The sequence below is a fragment of the Ahaetulla prasina genome, chromosome 5, assembly GCF_028640845.1.
Source record: "Ahaetulla prasina isolate Xishuangbanna chromosome 5, ASM2864084v1, whole genome shotgun sequence".
Classification (NCBI taxonomy): Eukaryota; Metazoa; Chordata; class Lepidosauria; order Squamata; family Colubridae; genus Ahaetulla; species Ahaetulla prasina.
In genome coordinates, this window is record NC_080543.1 from 5910240 (window position 1) to 5936995 (window position 26756).

At 44.3% G+C, this 26756-nt stretch overlaps 1 protein-coding gene across 2 annotated transcripts in view; it reads right to left on the reverse strand.

The window, feature by feature from the left end:
• Positions 1–12853: 12853 nt before the first annotated feature.
• The window catches only part of KCTD21 (potassium channel tetramerization domain containing 21), a 38339-nt gene continuing 24436 nt past the window's right edge, over positions 12854–26756 (reverse strand). For both annotated transcript variants that reach the window (XM_058186888.1, XM_058186887.1), the window contains one exon: positions 12854–14455. In XM_058186888.1, the coding sequence (XP_058042871.1) occupies positions 13654–14436 (783 nt within the window). In that variant the 5' untranslated portion in view covers positions 14437–14455 and the 3' untranslated portion in view covers positions 12854–13653. The remainder of the gene's footprint in view (positions 14456–26756) is intronic.

Consider the following 26756-nt stretch of genomic DNA (forward strand, 5'->3'; position numbering starts at 1 on the left):
CCACAATGCAAAATGAATTCTATAAATCAAGCATGGCTGGCTGAGGAATTCTGGGAGTTGAAATCCACACATCTTAAAAGTTGCCCAGTGGAGCAAAACTGGCAAAGAAAACATCATCAGTTGCTGGAATCTCTATCAAATTGCATTTGCAATAAATCTGTTACTGACGGGCCTGCCTCCTTTCTCTCTCTCTCTCTCTCTCTCTCTCTCACACACACACACATATATAAAATAAGTTTTTTATTTATAACGCAACACAACAGAACAAACACAAAACACATACATTCCCTTTTTACAATCGTTTCCTAGCGGTGATCTAATATTTACATTTTCTCCCAATTCTCTTCATAATATTTATATCCTTCTTGTCCCATTTATCCCTTATTACTCTAAAATTCCTATCACTTATAATATCAAATTTGTACATTTTATACGCTATCTTACATACATCTTGCACTTGTCGTTTCTTATATTTTTTTAAACATTTTGAGTGGAAATCTGACTTGCAAAATATCAGTCCTTAAGGAAGTCTTAGAAAAATATAAACGGTAGCAGGCTGCCATCTAGAGTTTGGTTTGAAAGTGTGCCCAGCTAGCCAGAAATCAGGAATTTGAAAAGCCATCTATTTCTAACCATCTATTTCTAGCCATCTAGATCTGCCTTCCATTGAGGACCTGTATACTGCACGAATCAAGAAGAGGGCCGTGAAAATATTTGCAGATCCCTCGCATCCTGGACATAAACTGTTTCAACTCCTACCCTCAAAACGACGCTATAGAGCACTGCACACCAGAACAACTAGACACAAGAACAGTTTTTTCCCGAGGGCCATCACTCTGCTAAACAAATAATTCCCTCAACACTGTCAGACTATTTACTGAATCTGCACTACTATTAATCGTTTCATAGTTCCCATCACCAATCTCTTTCCACTTATGACTGTATGACTATAACTTGTTGCTGGCAATCCTTATGATTTATATTGATATATTTATTTTTATTTATTTATTTATTAATCACATTTATATACCGCCCTATCTCCCGAAGGACTCAGGGCGGTTCACAGGCAAGTAAAAAACATATAAATACAAATTAAAATAACAATTAAAAAAACTTATTCTAAAAGGCCGAATTATTAAAAAGCAGTATAAAACCCATTAAAAACCAATATAAATTTAAAATCTAATCCAGTCCTGCGCAGATGAATAAATATGTTTTAAGCTTGCGACGGAAGGTTCGGAGGTCCGGAAGTTGACGGAGTCCTGGGGGGAGTTCGTTCCAGAGGGTGGGAGCCCCCACAGAGAAGGCCCTTCCCCTGGGTGTCGCCAGACGACACTGCCTAGCTGACGGCACCCTGAGGAGTCCCTCTCTGTGAGAGCGCACGGGTCGGTGAGAGGTATTCGGTAGCAGTAGGCGGTCCCGTAAGTAGCCCGGCCCTATGCCATGGAGCGCTTTAAAGGTGGTTACCAAAACCTTGAAGCGCACCCGGAAGGTCACAGGTAGCCAGTGCAGTCTGCGCAGGATAGGTGTCACACGGGAGCCACGAGGGGCTCTCTCTATCACCCGCGCAGCCGCATTCTGGACTAACTGCAGCCTCCGGATGCCCTTCAAGGGGAGCCCCATGTAGAGAGCATTGCAGTAATCCAGACGAGACGTCACGAGGGCGTGAGTGACCGTGCATAGGGCATCCCGGTCTAGAAAGGGGCGCAACTGGCGTACCAGGCGAACCTGGTAGAAAGCTCTCCTGGAGACGGCCGTCAAATGATCTTCAAAAGACAGCCGTTCATCCAGGAGGATGCCCAAGTTGCGCACCCTCTCCATCGGGGCCAATGACTCGCCCCCAACAGTCAGCCGTGGACTCAGCTGACTGTACCGGGATGCCGGCATCCACAGCCACTCTGTCTTGGAGGGATTGAGCTTGAGCCTGTTTCTCCCCATCCAGACCCGTACGGCTTCCAAACACCGGGACAGCACTTCGATAGCTTCGATATTGAATAGAATAGAATTTTATTGGCCAAGTGTGATTGGACACACAAGGAATTTGTCTTGGTGCATATGCTCTCAGTGTACATAAAAGAAAATATACGTTCATCAAGGTACAATTGACCATCAATTGTGTTGTAAATGTTGTACCTTGATGAACGTATCTTTTCTTTTATGTACACTGAGAGCATCTGCACCAAGACAAATTCCTTGTGTGTCCAATCACACTTGGCCAATAAAATTCTATTCTATTTCTAACATGGGTCATATAGGGGCATTTGTCATTCTGGAGGTGATTAATGATGGTTAATGGATTAATGATGGTTAATGAACCCCCACATGTGTATCTTGCTTCTTTCCTTCCCATCTTTGTCAATTTTAAAATCGATTTTAGTGTTGATTTTTTTGGAACATAAAATCAGAGGGCTGGAAGGGACCTCAGAGGTCTTCTAGTCTAACCCCTTGCTCAGGCAGCAGACCCTGTACCATTCCAGACAAATGGTTGTTCAATCTCTTCTTTAAAACCTCCAGTGATGGAGCACCCACAACTTCTGGAGGCAAGTTGTTCCACTGGTTCTCACTGTCAGGAAATTTCTCCTTAGTTCTAGATTGCTTCTCTCCTTGATTAGGGCACTGCACATCAGAACAACTAGACACAAGAACAGTTTTTTCCCGAAGGCCATCACTCTGCTAAACAAATAATTCCCTCAACACTGTCAAACTATTTACTAAATCTGCACTACTATAATCTTCTCATCGTTCCCATCACCAATCTCTTTCCACTTATGACTGTATGACTGTAACTTTGTGGCTGGCAATCCTTATGATTTATATTGATACACTGACCATAAATTGTGTTGTAAATGTTGTACCTTGATGAACGTATCTTTTCTTTTATGTACACTGAGAGCATATGCACCAAGACAAATTCCTTGTGTGTCCAATCACACTATTCTATTCTATTCTATTGGATCTCTCTTTAACAAGCTTCCAACATTTGTACTGCCCTCTGCCCACGATTTAGCCTTTAGTATCTATAATTATTATCTAATTATCTATAATTATTATTATAGTCCTGATCTCTGAACACTTTCTAGAACCTCAGCATCTTTTTGGCATCGTGGTAGCCAGTATATGCACCATTCCAAGTGCTAGTGCTTTTAATGTTTTATCTTGTTCTTATTTTTTAATTTGCATTTATATCCCGCCCTTCTCCGAAGACTCAGGGCGGCTTACACTATGTCAAGCAATAGTCTTCATCCATTTGTATATTATATATTATATAGCCACGTAAATGTGGGTGACAAATACATTTGATAAACAAAAATAAATAGGGAATTATGACAACTATACCAATAAAGGAGAATATGTGTAGCTCAGGGTTGAAATTAGTGCTCACTGAGCTTGCTTGTTTTCTTGCAGATGTTTCGTTACCTAACTACCTAACAACATCAGCACTACTAGCAGTGGTGGGATTCCGCCAGTTCACACCACTTCGAGAGAACCGGTTGTTAACTTTCTGAGCAGGTTGGCAAACTGGTTGTTGGAAGAAATCATTAGGGCAGAGCAGCGGTTGTTAAATTACTTGAATCCCACCACTGACTGCTAGGGATTGCGAAGAGGAGGAGAAGGAGGAAGACAGTGGGGTCCTCAGTGGTCTCTGAGCTTGGATGTTTTCTTGCAGGCGTTTCATTACCCAACTGGATTATTGCAATGCTCTCTACATGGGGCTCCCCTTGAGATGCACTCGGAGGCTTCGGTTGGTCCAGAATGCAGCTGCGCGGGTGATAGAGGGAGTCTCACGTAGCTCCCATGTGACACCTCTCCTGCGCAGACTGCACTGGCTTCCTGTTGCCTTTCGGGTGCATTTCAAGGTTTTGGTTACCACTTTCAAAGCGCTCCATGGCTTGGGGCCCGGGTACTTACGGGACCGGCTGCTGTTACCTCATGCCTCCCACCGACCCGTACGCTCGCACAGAGAGGGTCTTCTCAGGGTGCCGTCCGCCAGACAATGTCGGCTGGCGGCCCCCAGGGGAAGATCCTTCTCTGTGGGGGCTCCTACTCTTTGGAATGAACTTCCTCCTGATTTACGTCAAATACCTGACCTTCGGACTTTTCGCTGCGAACTGAAAACATATCTGTTTGTTCGTGCGGGGCTTTCTTAAATTGTCTAGTTTTAAATTTTTAAATTTCTTTTAGTTTTAATTTGGGGTCTTTTAGATTTTTAACTATTTTAATTTCGGCCACACTGTATAATAAGTTTTTTAATTTTACTTTTAATCTGTACATTGTTTCTTTTTACTTTGGCTGTACACCGCCCTGAGTCCTTCGGGAGAAGGGCGGTTTATAAATCTAATAAAATAAATAAATAAATAAATAAATAAATAAATAAATAAATAAACTAAGTAACATCATCAGTGCTAGAAAGGAGTGTGGTTTGTTCCCGGTTTATATTCTAGTGGTTTGCCCTGATAATTGTTGGTGGGGGTCTTCTTAGAGATCCTTTGGTTGGGCTATTTGCGTTTGGCTTCTTTGGCGGGTTCTTGATTGGGGTATTGTTTACTTGATCATTGATTTGATGTTAATCTTGGAATAAATCTATGCTGATCTGGGTGCTGATTGCTGGTAAAGACGTGCTCGAGTCTTTTTATTCCTTTTTTGGCTAGTTGATTATCTCTTTCACAGAGTTTATAGATATTGTTAATGTCTGCATGTCTATTGATGGCTGGTTTGCCAGAGTGTCAGGCTTCTAGAAATTCCCTGGCGTTTTTAGACTTGGCCTGATCTCGGATGGTCATATTTTCACCGATGACAATTGTAGTAGACATGATACGGAGCAGGGGGTCTCCAACCTTGGCAGCTTTAAGACTTGTGGACTTCAACTCCCAGAATTCCTCAGCCAGCAAAGCAAAGCTGGCTGAGGAACTCTGGGAGTTAAAGTCCACAAGTCTTAAAGTTGCCAAGGTTGGAGATCCCTGATATGGAGGACCCTGGAATTACAAAAACCTTATCCGCCATGCCAGACAGTTTCGTGTTCGTATGAGATGCCAAACCACAGTATTTTAGCAGGCACTCCACGGGCGTCAGTAGTAAAAAGACTTGGAACAAAGGCTGCTGGGAATCATGTATAATTACGAAATCTTCTGATAGTTCAACTTTGCGATTGTGAAAACTTGATATTAGCTGAAGGCTTCAACCGCTTACAAAGTATAATCACATGTTTTATTTAATTTTGGAATGCTATTACAGAGACAACCTACCACCAGCCGGGCAGTGGAAAATAAAAGCTATTTGAGGTGTTCGCTTGTTGGGTTTTCCCAAGTATAAGCAGGATGAAAGACAAAAGACTTATGGTCCATCACAACTGCCCAGGAACAGTTGTGTAAATTAGTGTCCTCTGAAAAGAAATACAGGTAGTCCTTGACTTACAACCATTTGTTTAATGACCGAAGCAACAATGGCACAGATAAAAGGAATACCGGTATATGACTTGTTCTTCACACTTGCGACAGCCCCATGGTTTTTTTTTTGGTTTACATTTATATCCCGCCCTTCTCCGAAGACTCAGGGCGGCTTACAGTGTGTAAGGCAATAGTCTCATTCTATTTGTATATTTACAAAGTCAACTTATTGCCCCCCCAACAATCTGGGTCCTCATTTTACCTACCTTATAAAGGATGGAAGGCTGAGTCAACCTTGGACCTGGTGGGACTAGAACCTGCAGTAATTGCAGGCAGCTGTGTTTTAATAACAGGTTTCTTACAGCCTGAGCCACACCGCGGTGATCAAAATTCAGACCCTTGGCAACTGACTCATATTTATGACGGTTGCCGAGTGCCAGGTCACATGATCCCCTTTTGTGACCAATAGGGAAGCCAAATTCACTTCACAACGGTGTTGCCAACTTAACAACTGCAGTGATTCACTTAACAACGGTGGACAGACAGGTCCTAAAACGGGACAAAACTAACTTAACATCTGTCTCGCTTAATATCAGAAATGTGGGGCTCAATTGCGGTCGTAACGCGAGGATTGCCTGTAAGAATTTGCTCATCTCTCTTAGTAGCTAAGCCACTGGGAACCTCATGGCTATTCATAAAATCTGGAAGTAGGAAAACATTTCTGAGAAAAATGACGCAACTTCCACAATGCTGGAAAACTCCAGAGATGTCCACACCAGGCGCCAAGCTCAACCTGGGGGTATTTTTACCCTTTACCTTGTGAAAAACCTGCAACATATTTAAGTCCTGGAAAATCACCGCTTAGAATGTGGAAATTCTACATCCGTAAGGAAATTTCCAAGAGTAATAATAATTCTGGGAGGACCTGTTTATTGAAGCAGTAAAGGAATCAGGCTAGCAACTGGGAGACAAGCAAGTTCTAGTTAGGTATGAAAACTGGCTGGGTGACTTTGAATTCTAGTCTCGTTTTAGGCACAAAAGCCAGTTGGGTAGCTCTGGACCAAACACCAGGAGATGGTGAGTTTTAGTTCTGCCATAAGCACGAAAGCTGATTGGGTGACTTTGGGCCAATCACCAGGAGACAGTGAGTTCTAGTCCCGGTTTAGGCATGAAAGCCAGCTGGGTGACTTTGGGCCAATCAACAGGTGACTGTGAGTTCTAATCCCGCCTTAGGCACGAAAACTAGCTAGATAATTTTGGGCCAGTAAACAGGTGATTGTGAGTTCTAATCCCGTCTTAGGCACGAAAACTAGCTAGATAATTTTGGGCCAGTAAACAGGTGATTGTGAGTTCTAATCCCGCCTTAGGCACGAAAACTAGCTAGATAATTTTGGGCCAATAAACAGGTGATTGTGAGTTCTAATCCTGCCTTAGGCACGAAAACTAGCTAGATAACTTTGCTCCAATAAACAGGTGATTATGAGTTCTCGTCCCGCTGTAGGTACGAAAGCCGGTGGGATAACATTGAACTAATCACCAGGAGAGGCGAGTTTTAGTTCTGCCTTAGACACCAAACCTTAGGCCAGTCACTATATCTCAGCCCCAGGAAAGAAGCAATAACAAACCACTTCTTGAAAAATCTTGCCAAAAAAGCTGCCAAGTTTTTGAGGTCGTCACCACACGGGTCAAATCTGACTTGAAAGGCCAAAAAATCAAAACAAAAGAAAAGCGTGGTTTGGGGATTCTTCCCAACTAAGTAGGAGTTGAATCATTGAGAATAAGGATTCTTACACCTAGGTTACAAACATTTGCTTCAAGTGCTTCCACGTGAAGAGAAAACAAGACGAATACAGGGACGTTGTTGGCCCAGCCTCCCTGAGGAAGAATAAATACAAGATCTTGCAGCTTTAGGTGGAAAACAATGTAGTTTTGCTGCCATTGGTTGTGCCGCATTTTATTCTGTCATCTACTGGCAGGCATAAATAAATACACGTGTTGTGCCTCGCCCGCCCCCCTCTCCGCAGCTGGGCCCCTCTCATCTCCTGCTATCTCAGCCAGAGACTGATAATGAAGACGAATGGCCTGGCATGCCTCCAGCCCCCAGTCCTGGCACCATGCCCGGACAGACTGAGCAAGACGAATGGCCTGGCATGCCTCCAGCCCCCAGTCTTGGCACCATGCCCAGACAGAATGAGCAAATAAACCTCCCCCCGACAGCGTGTGAGCATGATGAGCATGAAGCCAGTCACGAGCTAGAATTGCCGGCAGCTGGAGGGTGGACAGATCCACGCTTCCGGAGAATGGAGAGGCGACGTCAGCAAAAGGGAGGGGCAGGCCTGGATAAGTGCTGAGTCATGGAGCCACACCTCATGGCCTATATAAAGGATCTGCTTTCTGGCATTCTTTGAGTCAGGCAAAGTCTAATCTGGTTGCTGAAGTCACACCTTGGATTCCTGCCTGCCCTGAGAACTCTGACAGGACTTTGGCAAAGCTGCAGAGGCTTCGTGGCCACGCTTGATACACACTTTACAGACCCGGCCGTCAGAGGAGGAGTGGGACACGACAACACGCATAACCGATGGGAGGATAGCTGTTGGGGCTTGTTGGCCACCGGCCCCGGCAGCTGAATCAGAGGAGGAGGAGGAGGTGGGGGCGTGGGAGTCAGGGTCAGCATCAAAGCAAGCTGAGAGCTCCGAGGGGGAAGAGGGAATGGAGCTGGCACAGAGAGAGAGAGACCAAGGCGGAGCCTGGGCCGTCCGTCAGCCCTCAGATGGAGAGTCAACAGCCCCCAGGTCTGGAGGTGGCTGATGAGGAAGAGGAGGAACAGCTGGGTCCAGTGCCTGACGTGCAGATGCACAGAAGGCAGAGGAGAGGAGAGCGGTGGAAATCTATGGGCCGGTCCTTGGGACGGAAGAACCACCTCTGCTAGCGAAGCCCCACCCTGGCTCTGGGGATAAAAGGCAGGGGGCGGAGATGAATAAGTGTGGCAGACAACTATTCATCTTCTGGACAGACGGACTTGTGAGCCTGCGGTGAGAAAGAAACTTTTTGCTGGGGCTGCTGGCGCTCCTAATAAAGAAATCATTGAGTTCACTTCAGAGGGTTTGTCGTGTTTGGGGAGCTGCGTCAGAACAATAGGATGGTGGTGTCGCCGTAGTGGAAAACAGCAATTTCATTAAGTAGAAAACGATTTCAAAAGCTGGCCTCCTCCTGAACTCCTTACCTCTGCAGGTAGCATAAGTTGAAGATGTGCGGACTTCAACTCCCAGAATTCCCCAGCCAGCCATGTTAAATGAAAGTCACTGTCATCTTCACGATTTGGGGGATATTTTGCCTATGGCTGCCAAAACTGAAGAACACAAAAAAGAAGTTTTTTGCAGCTCACGTGGGAAGCTACCTGCTGAGATATGAAGAGAGCTTGTGTTGATGGACAAGGAAGCCACCATTTTGGCCTTCAAACAGATCAGACAATGACGAATCCGCATATAGACGAGAGGTCGAACGACTAGCCTTGTGGTGCAACCAAAACAATCTGGAACTGAACACACTCAAAACCGTAGAAATGGTGGTAGACTTTAGGAAAAACCCTTCCATACTTCCACCTCTCACAATACTTGACAACACAGTATCAACAGTAGAAACCTTCAAATTTCTGGGTTCTATCATATCGCAAGATCTCAAATGGACAGCTAACATCAAAAACATCATTAAAAAAGGACAACAAAGAATGTTCTTTCTGCGCCAACTCAGTAAGCTCAAACTGCCCAAGGAGCTGCTGATCCAGTTCTACAGAGGAATTATTGAGTCTGTCATTTGCACCTCTATAACTGTCTGGTTCGGTTCTGCAACCCAACAAGAAAAACACAGACTTCAGAGGATAATTAGAACTGCAGAAAAAATAATTGCTACCAATCTGCCTTCCATTGAGGACCTGTATACTGCACGAATCAAGAAGGGGGCCGTGAAAATATTTGCAGATCCCTCGCATCCTGGACATAAACTGTTTCAACTCCTACCCTCAAAACGACGCTATAGAGCACTGCACACCAGAACAACTAGACACAAGAACAGTTTTTTCCCGAAGGCCATCACTCTGCTAAACAAATAATTCCCTCAACACTGTCAGACTATTTACTGAATCTGCACTACTATTAATCGTTTCATCGTTCCCATCACCAATCTCTTTCCACTTATGACTGTATGACTATAACTTGTTGCTGGCAATCCTTATGATTTATATTGATATATTGACCATCAGTTGTGTTGTAAATGTTGTACCTTGATGAACGTATCTTTTCTTTTATGTACACTGAGAGCATATGCACCAAGACAAATTCCTTGTGTGTCCAATCACACTTGGCCAATAAAAGATTCTATTCTATTCTATTCTATTCTATTCTATTCTATTCTATTCTATTCTATTCTATTCTATTCTATCGGTGAGAATCCGATCTACTCTGGCCTTATATCTTAGTTTCTCCTGAAGGGGATACGCAGCCATTTGTCTCTAAAATCAGGCAGAGAATAGAAAAAATATGCCGCTCTGTGTTTATACAGGTAGTCCTCAACTTACGACCACCACTGAGCCCAAAATTCCCGATGTTAGGCGAGACGTTAAGTGAGTTTTGCCCCATTTTATGACCTTTCTTGCCACCGTTGTTAAGTGAATCACCAGTTCAGTTAGCAACACGGTTGTTAAGTGAATCTGGCTTCCCCACTGACTTTGCTTGTCAGACGGTCGCAAAAAGGGGATCACGTGACCCCGGGACACTGCAACCGTCATAAATGTGAGTCAGTTGTCAAATATCCGATTGTATATCACATGACGCTGGGGATGAGGCAAAGGTCATAAGTATGAAAAACGGTCATGAGTCATTTTTTCCCCCAGCGCCGTTGTAACTTTGAACGGTCACTAAATGAAACAAATCGAGAACTACCTGTATTCTATAAATGAGAAGGGATCAACCCCATGGTTATCATGCCCTGCTCAGTTCAAGTCATTTTTATTTTTAAAAAAATATGGTTTTTAATCTCCGAAAGTGTCTGTTTTCTTAAGTTAAGGCTGTCCCCGCCTCCCTTTCCAATGGGAAAACTGAGGCAACGAAGTTAAAACAAGGCTGTTGTCATGAGAGAAATGAAAGTTTGTTCAACGTCTCTGGGTAAATTTTACACTTCTTCCGAGTAAAAACATTGCTATACAGGTAGTCCTCGACTTATGACCAAAACGAAGCTCAGAATTTGGCTCAGCGAGACAGCTGTTAAGTGAGTTTTGCCCCATTTTATGGCCTTCCTCGCCACCATTGTCGAGCGAATCGCAGCCGTTGTTAAGTTACTCACACGGCTGTTAAGTGAATCTGGCTACCCCATTGACTTTGCTTGTCAGAAGGTCGCAAAGCAGGATTCCATGACCCCGGGATATGTTATAAATACACGCCAGCTGCCACGCCTGCCAAATTTTGGTCAGACGACCATGGGAATGCTGCACAAGTCACGTGAAAATGGTCGTAAGTCACTTTTTGTAACTTTAAACAGTCACTAAATGAATTGTTGTAAGTTGGGGACTGTATTGCATGTCTGTCTGTCTGTCTGTCTGTCTGTCTGTCTATCTATCTATCTATCTATCTATCTATCGGTCTTTGGTTATTCAGGTTTTCTCCCGCGTAAAATTGGAAGTGTCTTGGCGATGTTTCGACGAAGTCTCATTCATCACCTTCAGGCTGGTGTTTACAGCTTCGTGCTTAAGCTTCTAGAAGCAGGCTGAACAGCCTGAAGATGATGAATGAGACTTCGTCGAGAATTCTCGACGTGGAGAAAACCCAATAACCAAAGACCTATACAAACACCGCAAAAACCTCAGAAAACAAATATATATATATATATATATATATATATATATATATATATATATATATATCTATATATATCTATATATCTATATCTATATCTATATCTATATCTATATCTATATCTATATCTATATCTATATCTATATCTATATCTATATCTATATCTATATCTATATCTATATCTATATCTATATATATGCAGGTCTTTGGTTATTCGGATTTTCTCCCGCGTAAAATTGGAAGTGTCTTGGCGACGTTTCGACAAAGTCTCATTCGTCATCTTCAGGCTTCAGCTTCGTGCTTCTGGGAGCAATGTGTGATTGCAGCTGTTTCTTCCTTTTTAACTGCCAGTGGGGGTTTGAACTGATTGGGTGGGAGCTTGGCTGTGCTCTGATTGGATGGGGTTTTTTTTGTGCTCTGATTGGCTGGCGGTGTGTCCTGTGTTGGTGGGGGCTTGGTTGTGCTCAGATTAGTCTGAGTTGCAGGGGAATTTGAGCTGGTGAGCTGCATTGCTGTTGTTTGGCTTCGTGTTTGTGGTCATACTATATATATATTTCTCTCTCTCCCCTAGAATAGAAACAGACAGTTTCATTCCAGCCTCAGACAAAACTTATAAATAGAAATACCAATTATTTCCTCTTCTTTCCTTGGTGTTTGAATCCTTGTTTTTCCGCGCGGATGTGAAAAGAGGTGACACTTGAACAGAATGAGCTCACCATTGCCAATCAAGGGTACAAACTATTTTGAATTCAGAACAGCCTGTTCCAATCTTATCAGAAGTATTTCTGATAGAATGACCAAGGTGCCTCCACGCTGTTCCTTTACTTCAATGCTAGCAAGAGCACTTAAGACTTCTATACCGCTTCACAGTGCTTTATCACCAGAGCTGGTTTTCAGCCGGTTCAGGCGAACCGGTAGTAGCGACCTGCCCATCTGCCCAGGTCCTATGCTGTCCTATTTAGGCACGTTTTGTAAGTTGCGCACATGAGCGAGCAAAGCACATGCGCGCGGAAGGCACACGCTTGACCAAAGCGATCACAGTAGGGAAAGTAACATAACATAACATCAGAGTTGGAAGGGACCTTGGAGGCCTTCTAGTCCAACCCCCTGCCCAGGCAGGAAACCCTATACCATTTCAGTCAGATGGTTATCCAACATTTTCTTAAAAATTTCCAGTAAGTGAATACCACCTCTGTTTATCACCCTCCATTTACGGAGTCAGTCTCTTGCCCCCAACAATCTGGGTCCTCATTTTACCGACCTCGGAAGGATGGAAGGCTGAGTCAATCTTATAATAATAATAATAATAATAATAACACAGTTGGAAGGGACCTTGGAGGTCTTCTAGTCCAACCCCCTGCCCAGGCAGGAAACCCTACACCATTTCAGACAAATGGTTATCCAACATTTTCTTAAAAAATCTTGAGCCAGTCAGGATCGAACTGTTGGCAGTGAGCAGTAAGGTAGCCTGCAATACTGCATTCTAACCACTTTGCCACCATGGCTCGCCCCTTCCTTCCTTCCTTCCTTCCTTCCTTCCTTCCTTCCTTTCCTTCCTTCCTTCCTTCCTTCCTTCCTTTCCTTCCTCCTGCCCTCCCTCCCTCCCTCCGCATAGCACTTAGACTTATATAGGCTTCACAGTGCTTTACAGCCCTCTCTAAGTGGTTTACAGAGTCAGCATTTTGCCCCCCAGAATCTGGGTCCTCATTTTACCGACCTCGGAAGGATGGGAGGCTGAGTCAACCTTGAGCCTGGTGAGATTCGAACTGCCAAATTGCAGTCAGTCGGCAGTCAGCAGAAGTAGCCTGCAGTACCGCATTCTAACCACTGCGCCTACCGCAGTTCATCATAAAGTATAAAAAATATCATAAAGTTATTCCTTGACCTCCAACCATTTGTTTAATGACCGTTTGAAATTATAAGTGTCCTCAATTTACGACCACAGCTGATGCTGCCGAGTGAGACATTTTCGACTTTTCTCACCACTTTGGTTAAGTGAATCACTGCAGTTCTTAAATTAGTAACCTGATAGTTCAACGAATCTGGTTTCCCCGCCACCTGACCTGGCTTGTCAGAAGGTCGCAAAAGGACTCTGTAGCTTTGAAACAGTCACTAAATGAACTGTTGTTATGTCGAGGACTACCTGTATGGTTATAAACTGAGGACCACCTCTTAGTGGGTTTCCTAATGATTTTCCTTCAAGGTGAACGGCGAATTTTTACGGAGCAAGACGCCTACGTACTTCCCACATAAAAATTCATCACATCCCTGTTTTCTAGTTTTAGCACATCTGGGTTAGTCATTTTAGTGAAGGCCTTCTCCAGTTAGAACCAAGGTTTGGATTAGCCCATGGTTTGCGAAGTCAGCTCCAGGCTGTGAGCCGGTGACACGTCGCAGCGTTGACAGAAAACCGGTTCTATGTCTTATCTGTACCGGATCAGCCGAATAATCTTATTGTTCATGAAATCCGTCGTGTGTGGGTGAGTGGAGTCTACACAAAACCCATCACTCATGGCAATTTTTAGCACTTCCTCCACAAAAACCTGGAAACTGTTAATTTGTTTCTTGGTGGGAAGGACCCACAGCCTCTTTAGGTTCTGCCTTGTGTATTCCTCTTCGGGTAGACCTTCCACGCTGGCCACCCAATCCAAGGTGACGTGGTAGGGATCTTCTAAATAAGTAGAGATGGAGGCCAGGTTGCCGTTGAAGCAGTAGTAAAGCTTGGAGCCCAGGAGTTTGAGGAACAAACTGGAAGTGCTGAAGATGTGAGCGCTGAACACCTCCATGTTAGAAGAGGACAAGCTGTAGATCTGAGGAGCTTCCCGGACGGTGAAATGAACCGTTTGTGTCCTTTGATCCAAAGTGATGTTCAGCATCGCGTTTTTCTCAGCTTTAGAGAGCTCCACTTCCTTCTCCAGTAGAGCCTCAATGAGTGGTTGGACCTGGTAAAAGTCCGCTTCTCGCCGAAGCAGGCCCATTTCTTGGAAGTCCTCGGGAAGGTCCAGGTGAGAAGTTCTCAAGAAGTTGAGGATGTAGCGGAAAACTTTGCCGTCTCGGTCAATGAAGCAGTGGCCTTGGCTGTCCCTTTTGGTGGGCATCTTCCCACTGAACATGGCACCCAGCATAGAGTCCGGAAAGCTGGTCAAAGTGGAGAGGGAGGTCGTGTATAACTTCCCGCCAACATTCAGCGTTATGGGTTCCGACATGGCTGGGAATGCAGCAGATCTGGGAGAAAAAGAAGGAAAGAGGAAAGGGAAGGGAAGGGAAGGAAGCAAGAAAAAGAAAAGAACAAAAAGAAAGAAAAGAAAGAAGGAAGGAAAAAGGGAAGGAAGGGAAGGAGGAAGAAAGGAAAGAAAGAAAGAAGGAGAGAGGGAGGGAGGGAGGGAAGGAAGGAAAGCAAGCAAGGAAAAGAAAGGAAGAAAGATGGAAGGAAGGAAGGAAAGAAAGAGAAAAAAGAAAGAAAGAAAGAAAGAAGAAGAGAGGGAAGGAGGGAAGGCAAGCAAGCAAGCAAGCAAGAAAGAAAGAAAGAAAAAAAGAGAGAGACCAAATTATATTAATTCAATTTTTTGAAGGGAGGAAAAAAAAAACCCTGAATGCATTCCAGGTAGTCCTCATCTTATGACAACATTGGGACTGGAATTTCTGTTGTTAAGCAAGGTGGTTGTTGATTGAGTCACGCCCAATTTGGATACGCCCCACAATGACACGTTCAAAATTCAGCGGTGTGGCAACATTCCAGAGTCACAAAGTCGCTATTTGGGATAGCCACCTGGGAGGGTCCCCAAATCACTTAACAACCGTGTTCCTAACTTAATAATGGGCAACAATTCACTTAACAACTGTGGCAAGGAAGATGGCAAATTGGGACCAAACTCACTTAACAACCGCCTTGCCTAGCAAGATAAATTCTTGTCCCAATAATTATTAGAAGTCTTGGACTACTTGCAATTAAACATGTTCGTGAATTGCCACTTTGCAAATTCAAATGCTGATGCTCAAGACTCTTATACAGGTAGGTCCTCAACCTACGACCACAATTGAGCCCAACAGTTACGTTGCTAAGCGAGAAATTTGTGAAGGGAGCCTTGCCCCAATTTACGACCTTTCCGGCTGCATTTGTTAAGTGACTCACTGCAGTTCTTACGTTAGAAACACGGTTGTTAAGTGAATCTAGTTTCCTCTTTGACTTTGGACATGGCAACCGTCATAAGTGTGGATCAGTTGTCAGGCATCCGAATGTAAACCACATGACACGGCAACGGTCATAAGTGTGAAAAACGGTCATTTTTTTCCAGCGCCATTGTAACTTTGAACGGTCACTAAATGAAGCAAGTCGAGAACTACCTGTATTTTATTTAAATCACGTGACCACGGGGGTGGGGGGGGGATGCTGCGACGGTTGTAAATGTGAAAAACGGTCATCGGTCACTTTTTTTTTAACCGCCCTGAGTCCTTCGGGAGATAGGGCGGTATATAAATATGATCAAATAAATAAATAAATAAATAAATTTTCAATGCTGCTGCAACTTGGAATGGCCACTAAGTGAACTGTTGCAAATCGAGGACTACCTGTAGTTATATATTAACCCGATCATTAAAACCTGCCAGAGATGCCCTGTCACAACCACACAACCTTTGCAGTGATTTTTTTTTCCTATGGGGAAAGCTGAGGCTTTGTGTGTTTTTCCCCCCCCCCTGCAACTGTCCCAGTTGTGCGATTGTTCCTGATTATCTTACGGCCGACGACAAGCTGCGTGTGTTTCTGACAGCAGTTCGAAATATTCTTTCCACTGAGGTTTTTCATTGAATTTTGGCCGCTGCTATTTTTTGCCGTCCTGCTTTTAAGAGGCTGCCAGTCGATCGAATCCTGTTCTGTATCCTTCAACTGGAGTCATTATATTCACAAACAAATAATTCCATCAACACTGTCAGACTATTTACTGAATCTGCACTACTATTAATCGTCTCATAGTTCCCATCACCAATCTCTTTCCACTTATGACTGTATGACTATAACTTGTTGCTGGCAATCCTTATGATTTATATTGATATATTGACCATCAATTGTGTTGTAAATGTTGTAGCTTGATGAACGTATCTTTTCTTTTACGTACACTGAGAGCATATGCACCAAGACAAATTCCTTGTGTGTCCAATCACACTTGGCCAATAAAAATTCTATTCTATTCTGTAATATGTTCTCTATTCTATTCTATTCTGTAATATATTCTCTATTCTATTCTATTCTATTCTATTCTATTCTATTCTATTCTATTCTATTCTATTCTATTCTATTCTATTCTATTCTATTTCTTTTATGTACACTGAGAGCATATGCACCAAGACAAATTCCTTGTGTGTCCAATCACACTTGGCCAATAAAAATTCTATTCTATTCTATTCTATTCTATTCTATTCTATTCTATTCTATTCTATTCTATTCTATTCTATTCTATTCTATTCTATTCTATTCTATTCTGTTCTATAAAAACCGGTTTAATATTATTACGGTATATGGAAATAGATGAACATCCATCTGTCCAGGGGTGAAATTCAGCCGGTTCCTACCGGATCACGCGATACGGTAGGGCGGACTGCACAAAACCCCAGCAGCAGTGAGTTTCTACCGGTTCGCCCTGGTTTGGGCGAACCCATAGCGGCGGCAAGTGGGAGGCTCCGCCCACCCACCCAGACATCATCATGGACGCTGTGTGCATGTGCAGAAAGTTTCAAACCAGTAGCAAAGGTAATTGAAAAGGGCCTCTGGTGGCTCAGACTGGTAAGACAGTCTGTTATTAACAGCAGCTGCTTGCAATTACTGCAGGTTCAAGTCCCACCAGGCCCAAGGTTGACACAGCCTTCCATCCTTTATAAGGTAGGTAAAATGAGGACCCAGATTGTTGGGGGCAATAAGTTGACTTTGTATATAATATACAAATGGATGAAGACTATTGCTTGATATAATGTAAGCCGCCCTGAGTCTTCGGAGAAGGGTGGGATATAAATGCAAAAAACCCCAAAAACCCACTACTGAACCCCACCCACCCACGTGGACGTCATGACGTCCCTTTTTTTCAGCCTCTGCGCATGCGCAGAAGGCTTCGCGCACACGCGGACAACAGCGTGCTCATTTGCGAACCGGTAGGAAACGGTAAGTGAATTTCACCCCTGATCTTTCCAAATTTTGGATGTGGGCTGACATTCTCTGCTCCGAAGCACGAACTTCCTTAAATAACTTTTGTTCCTTCCTATCTGTTTTTTAAAAGGCTTTTTTTTTTCTCCCACCCCCACTGCCTTTAATCCTCAATTTGGGGTTAAACATTTATCGGCTTAAACATCAGACGCTTCAAAAACAGCTAAAAGCAAAGTCTTCTTTACTTTTTTGTTTTTTTTTAAAAAAATAACACAGGAAAAACGAGTCTAAAAATAAGTTTGCGTGTGTCTCGAACACAGCTGACAATTAAACTAGAGGACGAGCGGCGGGTATATTTATATATCCAAGAATATAGAACAGCCATAGTCTTTGACTTACGGCAGCTTGTTTAGTGACCGTTCAAAGTTACAACGGCATTAAAAAAAAATGTCAAGACTATTTTTCATACTTAAAGACTGCTGCAGCATCCCCGTGGTCGTGTGATCAAAATTCAGATGTTTTGGCAACTGGTTCATGTTTGTTGTGGTCTGCCAGCAGCCTATGGAGCTGGCAACGGAGTCAGACAGCGATGAGGCTGAGGTGGGGCCAGGGCCATCGGGGAGTGAGGGGCGGACTCCAGAGGCTCCAGAGGCTGATAGTAGTGAGGCAGAAGAACAGGAGGAGCCTGTTCCTAATGCACGCATTAGATGAGCTGCCAGAAGGCAAGAGCAGCTCAAGCAAAGAGGACGACTCGGGAATAGGGCCAAGAGATGATTGGCCCCTCCCAGAAGGCTTAAAAGACCAGCAAGGGTGTTTGGGCTTTGCCGGAAAACAACGTTGATAGCTTCGTCTTTTTGCATTTATTTTTGTACCGGTGTCTTCTGAACTTTTAGCAAGAAAGGCCTCTGGCAGTTTGCCTAATTGGACCAAGGTTTGCGATAGGGCTGAGGAATTTGTGTTGGGAGGAATTTGCTTTAATTTAGTTGAACGATGCTGGGAATGAAGTAATCCTCAGCTGTTCGAATAAAGTTTGTTTGTTTTCACAGACTGAGTTTCCTACTACCTACTTGGGCCTGGGTCACAACAATGTTTGTGACGGTCATTGTGTCCCGGGCACCTCTCGCTTGGATTATTGCAATGCTCTCTACATGGGGCTCCCCTTGAAGTGCACTCGGAGGCTTCAGTTAGTCCAGAACGCAGCTGCGCGGGTGATAGAGGGAGCTCCACGTAGCTCCCATGTAACACCACTCCTGCGCATATTGCACTGGCTGCCTGTGGTCTCTCGGGTGCACTTTAAGGTTTTCATTACTACCTTCAAAGCGCTTCATGGCTTAGGGCCCGGGTACTTACGGGACCGCCTACTGTTACCTCATGCCTCCCACCGACCCGTACGCTCACACAGAGAGGGACTTCTCAGGGTGCCGTCTGCCAAACAGTGTCGGCTGGCGGCCCCCAGGGGAAGATCCTTCTCTGTGGGGGCTCCTACCCTCTGGAACGAACTTCCCCCTGGTTTACGCCAAATATCTGACCTTCGGACCTTTCGCCGCAAATTGAAAACGTATTTATTTATTCGCGTGGGGCTGGCTGGCTTAAATTGTGTTGTATTTTAAATTTATATTTTATATTTCTAAATTTTATATGAATTTTAATGGGTTTTTAGAATTTTAAATGTTTTAATGTTTTTCGGCCAAATTGTATAATAAGTTTTTAAATTTTGTTTTAATTGTATATTGTATTGTTTTTGGATTTTTTATTCTGGCTGTACACCGCCCTGAGTCCTTCGGGAGAAGGGCGGTATAGAAATCTAATAAATAATAATAATAATAATAATAATAATAATAATAATAATAATAATAATAATAATAATAATAACAACAACAACAACAATAATAATAATATTCACTTATTTTCCCTACTGGTTGGCAAATATGTGCCCCTTCCGTGTGCCTGTCCTCAAAAAGATGCCTAAATAGCATGGCATAGAGACGGGGTGGGGGGCAAGTGGGTGAGCCCTCCCGGTTCGGGTGAGCCGGTCTGAACCAGCTGAATACCGTCTCTAGTCCTGGGGGAGGGTCACGTGATTCCCTTTTGCAACCTTCTGACAAGCAAGAGCCAACGGGGAAGCCGGATTCACTTTAACAACTGGGCTTAACAACTGCACTAATTCATTTAACCACTGCGGCAAGGAAAGTCATAAACACGGGCCAAAAACTCATTTAACCGATGCTTCACTCAGCGACGTAAATTTTGGGGCTCGACTGCGGTCGTAAGCCGAGGACTGCCTGCAGTGTTCTAATTTGCATTCGATGGTCCTAAGTATTCTTTGGCTAAGAAAATATGACTTTTGTAACAGAGTTGTTAACGCTTGGAACTCACTACCTGACTCTAGTCTCTACTCAAAATCTTCAACCAAAAACTGTCTACTATTAATAATAATAATTATAATAATTATAATAATAATTTAATTTGTATACCGCCCTTCTCCCGAAGGACTCAGGGCGGTGAACAGGCAAATAAAATAATACAATATATTACAATAAAACACATTTTAAAAAACTTATTCAAAATAGCCTAAATTTAAAATACCATACAAAATATAAAAATAAACCCCAATAAAATCCATATTTAAAAACCCTATTTAAGCCAGTCCTGCTCGAAAGAATAGATATGTCTTCAGCTCATGAAAGGTCCGGAGGTCAGGAAGTTGTCGAAGTCCTGGGGGAAGCTCGTTCCAGAGGGTAGGTGCCCCCACAGAGAAGGCTCTCCCCCTGGGGGTCGCCAGCCTACACTGTTTGGCTGACGGCACCCTGAGAAGACCCTCTCTATGGGAGCGTACCGGCCGGTGGGAGGCATGTGGTAACAGAAGGCGGTCCCGAAGATATCCCGGTCCTATTGACCTCACCCCATTCCTAAGAGGACTATAAGGGGCGTGCATAAGAGCACAAAAGTGCCTACCATTCCTGTCCTATTGTTCCCTTTATTATATCAAATTAATATAGCTGATGCATATTTTTTTACTTATATATATATATATATATATATTTTCTTCAAGATATGTTGTTTTTTTTATGACAATGTTTGTGTATACTGTTGTGACAAAATGAAATAAAAAAAAAAGAATTGTGTACAATAGTTTATACACTATAACCAAATAGATGGGGAAGAAATGGAGGAAGTGACCGATTTTGTTTTCCTGGGTTCCAAAATCACCGCAGACGGGGACTGCAGCCAAGAAATTAAAAGACGCTTGCTCCTAGGGAGGAAAGCTATCGCATATATAGATAGCTTACTAAAAAGCAGAGATATCATCCTGCCAACCAAAGCGTGTATAGTCAAAGCAATGGTTTCCCCAGTTGCAATGGATGGCTGCGAAAGTTGGACTATAAGGAAGGCTGAGTGCCAAAGCATTGAGGCCTTTGAACTCTGGTGCTGGAGAAGACTCCCGCGAGTCCCTTGGACTGCAAGGCCATCCAACCGGTCAGTCCTAGAGGAGATCAACCCTGATTGCTCTTTAGAAGGCCAGATCCTGAAGAGGAAACTGAAATACTTTGGCCACCTGATGAGAAGGAAGGACTCACTGGAGAAGAGCCTAATGCTGGGAAAGATTGAGGGCAAAAGAAGAAGGGGACGACACGAGGTGGCTGGATGGAGTCACCGAAGCAGTCGATGTGACCTTAAATGGACTCCAGAGGATGGCAGAGGACAGGAAGGCCTGGAGGAACATTGTCCATGGGGTCACGATGGGTCGGACACGACTTCCGCAACTAAGAACCACAAGCTTATGCACGCAATATTAAGTTTAGTTTCTTTGGTATGAGAACGCAGACTGACCTCTTCCAATTGGCCTGTGTCATCATCTAGCAGGCATAACTGGATTTCTACAGATTATAGGACAAACTGTAATTATTTATTAGAAAAGGGTCGGTAAAAGTCATGGGTTGAATTCCTGGCATTTTAGGAAGCTAGACTGCCTAAGATCAGAATCAAACATCATGTGCTCAAACGGGCCTGTTGCACAATAGACTTACGACCACAACGAGGCCCAAAATAGAAATAGCAATAAATTACAGACTGCTTTACAGCTGTGATGACACAGGGCATGACACAAAGGCAACACAGCCAGAGAACCAATGTGAGTCACTTTATTATCACCAACTGTTTCCCCAATATACCATCTGTACGCCGATGATACTCAGTTGTACTTTTCCACCCCAGGCCACCCCAACGAAGCTATCGAAATACTGTCCCGGTGTCTGGAAGCCGTACGGGTCTGGATGGGGAGAAACAGGCTCAAGCTCAATCCCTCCAAGACGGAGTGGCTGTGGATGCCGGCACCCCGGTACAGTCAGCTGCAGCCGCGGCTGACTGTTGGGGGCGAGTCATTGGCCCTGATGGAAGGGTCCGCAACTTGGGCGTCCTCCTGGATGGACGGCTGTCTTTTGAAGATCATTTGACGGCCGTCTCCAGGAGAGCTTTTTACCAGGTTCGCCTGGTTCGCCAGTTGCGCCCCTTCCTAGACCGGGGTGCCTTATGCACGGTCACTCATGCGCTCGTGACATCTCGCTTGGATTACTGCAATGCTCTCTACATGGGGCTCCCCTTGAGGAGCACCCGGAGGCTTCAGTTGGTTCAGAACGCAGCTGCGCAGGTGATAGTGGGAGCCCCTCTCCTGCGCAGACTGCACTGGCTACCTGTGGACTTTCGGGTGCGCTTCAAGGTTTTGGTTACCATCTTCAAAGCGCTCCATGGCATAGGGCCGGGTTATTTACGGGACCGTCTGCTGCCACCGACTACCTCCCACCGACCCGTACGCTCTCACAGGGAGGGACTCCTTAGGGTGCCATCCGCCAGGCAGTGCCGACTGGCGGCACCCAGGGGAATGGCCTTCTCTGTGGGGGCCCCCGCCCTCTGGAACGAGCTCCCCCCAGGATTACGTCTGCTTCCAGACCTTCGAACCTTCCGCCGCGAGCTTAAGACACATCTATTTATGTGTGCAGGGCTGGCCTAGGGTTTAATTTAAAAATTTTAAAATTAATTTTAAACGGGGTTTTGTACTTTTAACTATAGTTTTAAATTTGGCCTAATGGAATAAGTTTTTTAAATGTTGTTTTAACATGTATTTATTTTATACTTTATGTTTTATAAGGCTGTAAACCGCCCTGAGTCCTTCGGGAGATAGGGCGGTATAGACATTTGAATAATAAATAAATAAATAAATAAATATCCCTTTCAACTCGCCAGCCTGGACAGAGCTCTTCCACCAACCTGTACTAGTCTTTGGCTGGCAATACTTCAGTCCCAAACGTTAAAAGTTGCAGAAAACTTCCAACTAAAAATCCAACAAGGCAAGACCAGGTAATTAATTCTGCAGGGCAAGCAAAATAAGGAATTTCACAAGTAAAGTAGCACAGCTGTAAATCAAACCCTTTGGGAGGATGCCAGGATTCAAAGATAAACTCAGCGTTTGTTCCTGACAACCGCCCCTCCCATTTGCCTCTCCTTTTAAACTCCAGCAGCACCTGTGCCTTGTAAATAGGATCCGGTCCCTTTCCTCCCTTGTAAGCCACGCAACCCACATTGCTCTTTTCTCTGTTCTTCCCTGCGCTGCCTAGGATGAGGAGGGGGTGGGCCTTGATCTTCATCTGAACCCCCTCTCCCTTGTTCTACCTCTCCCCTGCTCTGCCCAGCCTGACCTTCCCCTTCCCCAGTTTTTTCCACAGCCAATGGATCCACTCTCTCACTCTCTGTCAGCCATTCCTCTTTCCCTTTGGATTCAGACTCCGACAGGGGCATGACAACAACCCTCTCTAAGTGGTTTACAGAGTCAGCCTTTTGCCCCCAACAATCTGGGTCCTCATTTTACCTACCTCGGAAGGATGGAAGGCTGAGTCAACCTTGAGCCTGGTGAGATTCGAACTGCCAAATTGCAGTCAGCCGGCAGTCAGCAGAAGTAGCCTGCAGTACTGCTCTCTAACCACTGCGCCACTGTGGCTCAAAATGTATACTCCTCAGTGAGAAATGTAATATTTAATATTATTTTTCGCGAATTTTCTCGCCCCGTTGGTTAAGTTCAACCCCTGCCGTTCTTAAATTAGTCACACGGTTGTTAAATGAAACCGGTTTCCCCACGGAAATTGATTAGATGGTCGCAGAGGGCGAATCGCATGACCCCGAGACACCGCGATCGTCATAAGCGTGAAGTCGGTTGTCAAGCATCCGAACGTAAATCGCCTGACTGGGGTGGGGGAATGCTGCAACGGTCATAAGTGTGAAAAATGGCCGTAAGTCCCTTTTTTCAGGGCCTTTGTAACGTCAAACGGTCACTAAATGAACTGTCATAAGTCGAGGACTCCCTGTAATCTAGAGGTGCCCACTGCTCCTCGCTGCCCATTGAGCCAGACAGCCGGTGTGTTTGTGTTTGCGTAGGAGAAGTTACGATCTGAATTTCAACCCTGCAATATGTAGCTTGCATCTTCCACGCTGCAGATGCACGATTTCTTAATTAAGTGTATTTCTAGTTCCTGCAATATAATTAAGTGGCCTATTAATAGCCGCGTCCTTGATTCACCTCCGAGCTAAGCTTATCGATTCAATATTGCTTGCCAAGAAGCAAGAAGCAGGGAGGTCTTATTTTCTTTCCCTGAAAATAAGACCTCCCTGGATAATAAGCCCAATCGGGCTTTTGAGCGCATGCGCTAAAATAAACCCCCCCACCCCTGAAAATAAGCCGTCCCCGAAAATATTTAGACGCATGCACAGCCGGTCCCCGCCATTTCCTCTGGTTAGGGTTAGGGAGACAGAGCTGGAAATCAGGTGAGATGGCAAGAGGAGCCCCGTCTTGCTCCATGCACCCCAAAATAATAAGACCTCCTCTAAAATAAGGCCAAGCGCTTATTTTGGGGTTCAAAAAAATATAAGACAGGGTCTTATTTTCGGGGAAGCTTTGCTGGCTGAGGGACTCTGGGAGTTGAAGTCCATAAGTCTTAAAGGGACCAAGGTTGGAGACCTCTGCTCCAGAATGCAGCTAAATTACCACATCCTTAATTCTTGGCTACAGGTAGTCCTCGACTTACAGCAGTTCATTTAGTGACCATTCAAAGTTACGTCATTGAAAAAAAGGGACTTACGACCGTTTTTCACTCTTACGACCACTGCAGCATCCCCATGGACCAGTGGTGGGTTGCTACTGGTTCGCTCCAGTTCGGGTGAACCTGTAGCGGCGGGAGGCTCCGCCCACCCGCCCGGATGTCATCAAATACAATCTGTGCAGAAGCTTCTGCGCATGCGCAGATGGGATGCGAGCGCCAGTAGCAAAGGTGAAACCCACTCCTGCCATGGACACTGCAACTGTCATAAATGTGAGTCACTGCGTGACCCTGGGGATGCAACAATGGTCGTAAGTGTGAAAAATGGTCGTAAGTCACTTGTTTTCAGTGACGTAACTTCGAACGGTCACTAAACGAACGGTTGTAAGTGGAGGACTACCCATAGCCAATGCGGAAAAGGCGATTTGACCAAACACAGAGGGAAGATGGCGTTTAATTTCGTTGTACGAGGTGCAATGACACTAAACGAAACTAAAGAGAACAAGTATTTCTACAAAGGTGAGAAAAATCCAGCCACTTAGAAGCACCTGCTAGTCCAGAACGGCTGATGCCCTTTAACCTTTTCTATGGGTGGCTGATAATTTAAAGCTCTGAAAAATCAATACAAACTTCGGCATATCCACACAACGAAAGCTGCCAACTTTCAGGAAGAAAAGTGAGATTTATTTCAAGTAACCTTGTTGTGCATCTGGCATTCTCCAGCAGAATTTAAACAAATACCTGCCACATAATCACCTCAGACTGATAAGAGAAACCCCCCCCCCCCAAAAAAAAAGGCTAGCTAGTGGACGTGGCAGAATAGAAGAGAAAAAACTGGGCGGGAGTGGGGAATCACAAAATTTAAAGACGGCAGATACAGAGGGTCCTCGATTTACAACCACAATGGAGGCCAAAATTTCCGTCGCTAAGCAAGACAGTTGTTAAGTGAGCTTTGCTCCATTGCATGTCTTTTGTTGCCGCAGCTTTTAAGTGAGTCCCTGCCATTGTTTAATTAATAACACGCTTATTAGGGTAATCTGGTTTCTCCATTGAGTTAAATAGAATAGAATAGAATAACAGAGGTGGAAGGGACCTTGGAGGTCTTCTAGTCCAACCCCCTGCTTAGGCAGGAAACCCTACACCACTTCAGACAAATGGTTATCCAATCTCTTCTTAAAAACTTCCAGTGTTGGATCTTCTGGATGCACGTCGTCCCACTGATAAATTGTTCCAACTGTCAGGAAATTCCTCCTTAGTTCTAGGTTGTTTCTCTCCTTGATTAGTTTCCACCCATTGTTTCTTGTCCTGCCTTCAGGTGCTTTGGAGAATAGCTTGACTAAACTAAATGTAAATTAAATTCATATTGATGTTTACTCTGAAATCCCACCATAATAAACCTGCACAGTTCTTCAGGGGTTTTAGTCAGCGGTGGGATTCAAGTAATTTTCTTTTTCTTTTCTTTTATGTACATTGAGAACTTATGCACCAAGACAAATTCCTTGTGTGTCCAATCACACTTGGCCAATACAAAAATCTATTCCATTCCATTCCATATTTTCTATTCTATTCTATTCTCCAAAGACCTATGCAAGGGTCCTTTTTGTAGACTTTAGTTCAGCATTCAATACCATCATTCCAGACATTCTTCTAACTAAACTAAACCAGCTACAGGTACCGGAACAGACTTGTAAGTGGATCACAAGCTTCCTAACAAACAGGAAGCAGCAGGTGAAGCTAAGCAAGATCACATCAAATACCTGTACAATTAGCACAGGGGCTCCCCAAGGCTGTGTGCTCTCCCCACTTCTCTTCTCTCTGTATACCAATGACTGCATCTCCAATGATCCATTTGTTAAGCTACTGAAGTTCGCAGATGACACAACAGTGATTGGTCTCATTCGAGACAATGACGAATCCGCATATAGACGAGAGGTCGAACGACTAGCCTTGTGGTGCAACCAAAACAATCTGGAACTGAACACACTCAAAACCGTAGAAATGGTGGTAGACTTTAGGAAAAACCCTTCCATACTTCCACCTCTCACAATACTTGACAACACAGTATCAACAGTAGAAACCTTCAAATTTCTGGGTTCTATCATATCGCAAGATCTCAAATGGACAGCTAACATCAAAACATCATTAAAAAGGACAACAAAGAATGTTCTTTCTGCGCCAACTCAGTAAGCTCAAACTGCCCAAGGAGCTGCTGATCCAATTCTACAGAGGAATTATTGAGTCTGTCATTTGCACCTCTATAACTGTCTGGTTCGGTTCTGCAACCCAACAAGAAAAACACAGACTTCAG